Source organism: Ruditapes philippinarum, unplaced genomic scaffold (assembly GCF_026571515.1).
Source record: "Ruditapes philippinarum isolate M1 unplaced genomic scaffold, ASM2657151v2 ctg22957_1_1_1_1, whole genome shotgun sequence".
NCBI classification, from domain to species: Eukaryota; Metazoa; Mollusca; class Bivalvia; order Venerida; family Veneridae; genus Ruditapes; species Ruditapes philippinarum.
The window spans coordinates 1-8206 of record NW_026857828.1 but is presented as its reverse complement, the minus strand read 5'-3'; the positions used below and the strand labels follow the sequence as shown (position 1 = coordinate 8206).

General features: G+C 32.5%; 1 protein-coding gene across 1 annotated transcript; it reads left to right on the top strand.

Moving 5' to 3' along the window:
• Positions 1–647: 647 nt before the first annotated feature.
• LOC132751168 (NADH dehydrogenase [ubiquinone] iron-sulfur protein 3, mitochondrial-like) lies at positions 648–7577 on the top strand (the record flags this gene model as incomplete). The annotated part of the gene is given in 4 exon segments (XM_060741304.1): positions 648–812; positions 4948–5016; positions 6611–6702; positions 7422–7577. Coding segments are annotated over 4 exon segments (378 nt in total), but the record flags the coding sequence as incomplete, so codon positions are not given.
• Between the last annotated feature and the right edge of the window lie 629 nt (positions 7578–8206).

The following is an 8206-nucleotide window of genomic DNA, read 5'->3' as shown; positions in this document are numbered from 1 at the left end:
TACAAAATAGATAATTTGGATGTAAATTAGTATCAGTATTAGTTGTTTATTCATTTTTGGTGTTTCCTTCGACCAGTCTTTAAATACAAGTTTAACTGTAATTAATGGAAGCATACAATTTTTGATTATCACCTTAAAATAAACAGAACACTTCAACTCTCTGTTCACACCTTTCTCTGTTTATGATTTACATTCACACCTCATTAGTAAGTGTTCCTTTCACTAGCCATGAAGTATTTTATGACTCCAGTTTAAGTAAAAAAAGAATTAACGAGATAACTAATTAACTACTTTTATACAGAATCTTAAACCTCTGTATCCGAGTACTGGATGCAGTTAAATACTGGTACAGAAGACCGGCATAACTGAGCAAAATTCGATTTTATAAAGTTATAACATACATATTTCATTTTCATAACAAAGCAAGCATTTCAAACTTATAAATATTTAGTAATTTTACCGTTAAAAAACTGTAAATTTAAGATGAATCGCTTTGAAACGTGATGTAGAATTATTTATTTTTTGTGTAGAGTGTTAGAGTTGCTTCCCTTACAAAGGGATAAGCTGTTGATTATTTCAATTATTTATTCAATATTTCTTCAATCTATAATAAATTACCGAATGAAAATATTAATTTACTTTCAATCAATAAAAGAAAATCATATGTCAAGAAGATAAAACAAAACTACTCCTTAATTTCCAGCTTATTTTTTTAATTTACAGAGCCGTCCCTAACTTAAAATCAAGGGCAATGGCATCAAGATTTTGCAGGCTCTTGGGGCCAATTGCATCCAATGTTGCAAAAAGTAGAGGTAATTATGTTATATAGCACCGTTATTTATGTTACTGCGTACATAATCTGTGATTTATTCTCAAAATCGCCCATTAAACACAAGATACTGAAAAGTAAACACAGTGTTTGGGGTGGGTGGGGTAAATCTGAACCAGCACAAATTAGATGTTTTTGCTACTAATTGCAGTTGTGTCATTATATACAGTGCTCATACCCCTGTTAACAAATACTTTTGAAAAAAGGAAATATGTGAAATATTATTGTCCAACTAATTAGAATTGTTCACAGACACTTGGGGTTTGGAGCTCAAAACGCCTTTAAAATCCAAATAAAATGCATATTTGTCAATCCCAGGACATGTACTGATCATATATATCAAAAAATCTTAATATATGCCGTTTTGAAAAAAAATCATATTTCAACAACTATAATAATACACAAGATAAAAATGTTTGCCGGAAAAAATCCGCACCCCTACCGTCATAATCACCATGTATTTTAATCCATTTACATTATTTTCACATAATCCTTTGGTCCATCGACACAGAAGATATAATTCTGCACGATGATGGTCAATTTTAAACTTCAACGGTAATATAAACAACGCAACAGCCGAAATAAACATCAATATTATCGCCGTTTTTTTTCAACGACAAAATGTTTCGATAAATTCAATGGACCAGACGGCTATGAACGAAGCTATCCGATTATGTGGCCCCAGCTTTGCCGTGTGCAAAATGCGCAGCGCTTTTAAGTTTGGGAACCACATAATCGGATAGCTTCGTTCATAGCCGTCTGGTCCATTGAATTTATTGAAACATTTTGTCGTTGAAAAAAAACGGCGATAATATTGATGTTTATTTCGGCTGTTGCGTTGTTTATATTACCGTTGAAGTTTAAAATTGACCATCATCGTGAAGAATTATATCTTATGTGTCGATGGACCAAAGGATTATGTGAAAATATTGGAAATGGATTAAAATACATGGTGATTATGACGGTATGGGTGCGGATTTTTTCCGGCGAACATTTTTATCTTGTGTATTTTTATAGATGTTGAAATATGATTTTTTTTCAAAACGGCTTATATTAAGTTGTTTTGATATATATGATCAGTCAGGGCCCTCGATCAACCAAATCTGCGGCCGATATTCGGCCGCAGTCCCCCACCAAAATACTATGTTTTTTTCCCCCTAACAGAGGTAAAAATTCCCCCTCAAAACATATTAAGTGTTAAAGAGAAAAATTAAGACGTAATGTTGTTTTTGAAAATTAAAATCCATCTATTTGACGTCTATTTTGTAAGCGGAATATCGTAAAGTACATGTCTGCACGTTTCCGTTTGTTTTTTCCCCCAAAATGTACCGTCACATATTGGCCTTTCATCCTGTAAAAATGCTAAAATTTCAACAGAAATATGCAGAAAAAAATCACAATTCCCATCAACAATTTGATTTCAAATTGTTTATTCATGAAATCATTTTTTTTGTCTTCAAAATGTTACATCAACCACGGTAAATTTTGCCGTGAATTACAAACTTGTAAGTTTTGTTTTCATGATACTTTATTAGATAACTGATGAAAAACGATCTTATAATAAACAATCAATTTAATTTTATATAATTTACATCAGAAACAACTTGAATTGTGGATGTGTAAACAGAAAACAAACAAATTTTCATTTGTCACATATTTTCGCGAGGCCGATTTTTACGATTTTTTTACGAAAGTCAAGAAAAGGAAGCTTTGTCTTATTAAAAGGTGTGTTAGAACACTAGAAATGTAGTGTATGAATAGAATTTACTTTAGGTCCATGTATTGTTCATATTAGTGGAAATGGAGACATTTGTCTGAATGTGTTTCTAAATGATTAGGGGTGGGGGGGGGGGGGGGTCATAAAGAAAGCTAAGCAGCATAAAGATCTGATGGTCTGATGGTGTAAGGTGTTAAAAACTTTTCTTCAAATCTTATCAATCACTTCTGAACAGTTAAGTGTTACCTATTATGGATTTAAAAAAAAAATAATATGCATGTAAATAAAAAACAGCTGATATTTAAATAAGTGTATTTGATAATAAAAGAAAAGAGAAAAATTCCCCCAATACACTAAAATTCCCCCTGCTGAGGGTAGCGACCCGCTTCCCCCAAATTGGATTGAGGGCCCTGTCAGTACATGTGCTGGGATTGACAAATATGCATTTTATTTGGATTTTAAAGGCGTTTTGAGCTCCAAACCCCAAGTGTCTGTGGAATTGTTAGAGACCTCAGGCTCAACAGCTCAACAGGCACTCAGCTCAGAAGCCATTAACTGAGCAGTGCCTTTCTCAAAGTTCAACGGATCAACCACAAGCAGTGTTTTCACGATAGTGTGTTTAGACTTCCCGAAAGTTGAAAAAAAGTGTCAGACATTCGGTCTGACAAACCATGAAAATCTGTCGGACCGAAACGAAATCTGTCAGACCAAATGAAATTAATCCAAATCTAAGGAAAAGCTGTCTTTGTATTTCTAAGACACATTTGGGTTTTAATTTTTCCCCCGTAAAAATTGGCACATGGTCCTGCTTTTATTTTTCATTAAATTTGTCTCAGGTCTATTCTCTTCATCCTTTTACTGTTGTTCTGCGCGCTCCTGTGATGTAGATTTTTCAGCGAGGTCACTTTGTATACATGGGATGTACTATTCTCTGGTCCGGTCTCTCACGGTCTATTTTGACCGGAATTTACAGAGACCGGCGAATAGTATCATATTTACTGGCCCGGTCAGTGCGGTCTTCTAAACCTTTCTAGATAAAAAATGTGTTGATATAAGATACTTTTTTTCGAATATAATGTATTTCGTCTCAAATTAATTGTTTTTTTTATTATGTATTTTGGTTGTTTTTAATTATATATTTTCATCAAAGATAAAAATGTAAAAGCGTATTAATTACGGGAAATGGCATTAATTATTTTATTTGAGCATAAAATATCATAAATGAAAAACCATATTAATTACGGGGAAGTTTTACGGGGACAGACCATGCAGGAATTACCGATAGGAGACCGGAGAAAAGTACATCCCTGTACATACATGAGACTTGGATAAAAGCTGGACCGGAAAAAAAAATCATCAGACCTAATCAAAATTTATTGGACATGTCCGTCTGACCAACATATTTCAGGAAGTCTGTGTGTTTCTTGCATCTTTGACACACTTTTACTTTATTTTCTCATAATGCAACAATATTTAAAATCAGCGTTTTTCTGTAACACAACTTAATTTTTCAGTGTTAGGTCAATATATTACTGATCAATTAAATCTCTGACAAGTACATATGATTGCCAAAAAACTTGAATCCCAATTGTTTAAAATAGTTTTGGTACCTGCTCATATGTGGAGATATAGAATATTGTTAGACAATCACCTGTGAAAAATTTTGTGTTCTTGTTGGAAGAAACGCTTGTGCTACTTTTGTAATTGATCAATATGTGAAATGAATTAATGAGTTAGAGCTGTCATTGATTCGTGCGAAGTATATCAATGATGTATCGATATAGGATGACAAATAATCAACAATATATTGATAATTACCTATAATAATTTGTCTGTCGTTCACTTTCATACCTGTTTTAATGGTTTCAGTAAAATACATGTTATGTTCAGTGTCTTCTTTATTAATGCCCATTGCATGTTTTTTTACATGTGTAAAAATGAATGAGTTTTAGGTTTATTTTCATTATTTCTAGAAATTTAATTAGTTATATCTATCGATTTCTTGAAATGTGTACCTATTATTGTTTGACAGAAAAATATTGACAATACATCGATATTGTCTCTATCAATGAAAGCTCTACAGTGAGTGACATTTTTTTCCAACATATTAAAAATAAAATTAATGCTCTTTGATTTTAAATTTTATAAAATTGCTGACTTTTAATAAAAAATTATTGTCACAAATGACCTGAAAATCTTAATGTAACCATTAAGTGCAACTGTCCGATATGGAAAGTAGTTCCAATCTGAATCACTTGAGTACTTTACATGTAAGAAAAAAGAAAGAAAAAAAACCATCAGGATTGTTTTCTTCCAAGCATGTTAGAACATGTATATATTTATACTATGGAGTTTGAAATTCAATATCAGTATTTAATATTACAAATCATATTTTTTTCAGTTTTGCAGCAGCCTGCTGTGCTATCCCAGGCATGTCGGTTTCAAACTACAGAATCAACACAGAAATTTCGTAAGTGTCTAACAAGAAAATTACTTTTAAACAGATTAATCATAAAAACTTAAGTTATCTAAGATGATTTTTAGCTCGACTTTTCTATGAAAAGGGGAGCTATCCTACTCGCCCCGGCGTCGGCGTCGGCGTCACACCTTGGTTAAGTTTTTCGTACCACCCCACTTTATTTCAGAAGTATTACAAGTATGGCTTTGAAACTTACCATACTTGTTCACCATCATAACCTCCATCTACAGACAAGAGTACATAACTCTGTCAAGGTTTTTGACAGAATTATGGCCCTTTTTTGACTTAGAAAGTGTATTGAGCTTGGTTAAGTTTTTTGTACCACCTCACTTTATTTCAAAACCATTGGAGGTATTGCTTTGAAACTGACCATACTTGTTTACCATCACGACCTTCATCAACAGACAAGAGGACATAACTCTGTCAAGGTTTTTGACAGAATTATGCCCTTTTTGACTTAGAAAATACATTGAATATCGGTAAAATCCACTTATTGCCTTAACCCTTTGAGATATTGCTTTGAAACTTTTAATGCTATTTCACATCATTAACCCCCATCTGTACGCAAGAGAAGGTAACTCTGTCAAGGATTTGTTTTAAAAATTAAGGCCTTTTATCGACTTAGAATCTTGGTTAAGTTTTTAGTACCAGTCCACTTTTTGACTGAACTGTTTGAGATATTAATTTGAAAGTTGGAATACTTGTTTACAATCATGATTCCCAAACATGTCCGGGAGAAGGTAATTCTGTCAAAGATTTTATTTGAATTATGGCCCTTAACTGTCAATGTTTTGTATTATAGGCAAGCACTAAAAAACTTAAAAAATCTAAAAAAATTCATTCCTATCCACTTGTTCACTTTACCATAAATTATGTCATATAAACATTGCTGTAATATTCAAGGGTATCAAACAACTAGTTATTTTTTCTCTTTTTGTACTTGAAATTAAAATCAGTAGTATATGCATATTTCACATACCTTATTCTCTCAAAGTGGGTTTAATACTATTAAATTTATTTAAGGCTCAACTCAGTTTTTTTTTCTTTCTTACCAGCCCTCTTTTGACTTAAACATTTCAAACTTTGCTGCAGTGTTCAAGGGTATCACACAATTCAGTAAAATAATTCTTCACTAAATATCTTAATGCTCATGGCCATTGTTCACTTTAAAAATACAGAGATTCTTGTATTGCCTTTTACTGCAAAAACTTTTTTTATTGGCAAGCAATAAAAAAGTCGAGCGCGCTGTCTTACGGACAGCTCTTGTTATAGAAGCTCTGACAGAAACACAAATAAACCTAAACTGAAAGTTAATAGCCCTTTACTACCAGTATAGAGCAGATCCATGCAGTCTGACCAGGCTCTAGTGTTAGTAGCTTAATTTTTGTATCTAGATATTGAAATCCTTTTAATTTTGAATGGACTGTTCCAAATTCAAAGCAGGGTTAATCCATTACACAAATTCAGCTGGTTATGGGTTAAAAGTAAACCATTCCGCCATATTTACTTATTTGTGATAGAATTTAATATTTCATTGCAAGCCTTAAAAATTAATTTATAATGTCTTTTTGATATGTACTTTCAGCTACTATAAGACAAGTTGACTCTGTCAAAACACAGACACTTTCAGACTTTGGTCAATATGTGGCTGAAATGTTGCCTAAATATGTGCAAAAGGTGAGTAAGATTAGTAATTTTTGACCAACCATAGATATACAATGTAATATTTGGTACTGTTTGTATATTAGTATATTACCAGATTATACTGCAAAATCATTATTATTCTTCGGGCACTAATTTTCATGGTTTTCCAGGAAAAGTCCATCTGAAAGAAATTTCTTTTCATCTGCTGTAAGATTATTTTGCATCACATTTTACCTTTTGGAAAAAGTTGACAAATTTTAATACCCATGAAAATGTTCTTTGTGACAAAACCACAAAATTTCATGTCCAAGAAATTAAGTGAATTCACAGTAGATGCTGTCATTGTCACACTGTAGAATTTACATTTTATCTGAAGAAGTTGATAAATTAATGGATGTGACTTTTATCATAGAAATAAATGACTACAAGCATGCGTTTTTATGATAAAAAAACATAATTGAAAAATTCATGAAAGTTAACCTAATTTTACATGTACATGTTTTCATGGTAGTCATTTGCTTCTTGGAAAGATTCTGCGAGTTCATTTAGTGGACTAAAAGAATTTTTATAGAATATTGAGTTCCTTTTTATGCACTTACTTAGCGTGGACAAGGCATAAAGATTTGAATTTGTCCATCTGTCTGGCTGTCTGTGAGTAGACTTAAAAAAACAACAGTAGAATGTTGAGGCATCTGTGTCTTAGGGACACATTTCTAAATTTGTGTGTACATGTATATATTTCTACATTACAGGTAGACCTATGTCATGGTGATGAACTAGAAGTTTATGTTCATCCTGATGGTATTATACCAACTATTTTATTTCTACGTGATCATCATTATGCACAATTTCTTAATCTCAGTGATTTAACGTGCGTCGATGTACCGGCTAGACCATATAGGTTTGAGGTAAAACATTTTACTTTTATGACTACTAGAAGTGCATGTAATGATAAAAGTTCTATTTCGTCTCTTTAAATTTAGTGTCAGCCAATTTAGTCCAAGACCCATAAAATTGCTGGAATCTGAGTAGTTTAGTTTCATACTCAATTATTGTAAGGCATGGCAGTCATTTGCTTCTCACATCATTCTGAGGTTTTAATCCCACAACAAAAATTTACTAACCTAAGTGCATTAACTGGTTACTAGTAACTCCTATTTAGTTAAGAAGGACTTAACCCATTACTGCACGAAGTTGGCAATTAGATCATTTTATGTGAGACAGGTATCAAGCTAATTTATAAAAAAATTTGCCTCAGGGTCTTAATAATACGGACTTCCTTGCTTATTAAAGGGACTCCTCCCCTGGGGTTATTTGTCATGGTGGGACTGGAAATAACTTTTCTGGTTATTTCAATTAAAACACCCAGAAAGTTATAGAAAAATTTAAAAAACTTAACTTAGAAAATTGTGACAAATGAACCAAGGCACCTTAGTGCAATAACTGGTTAATTCCTATTAAATTTAGAAGGACTTAATCCATTACTGCACTAAGGTGACCATTTTCTTCTTCTTATTTACTCTCAAGCTCAGAGCAT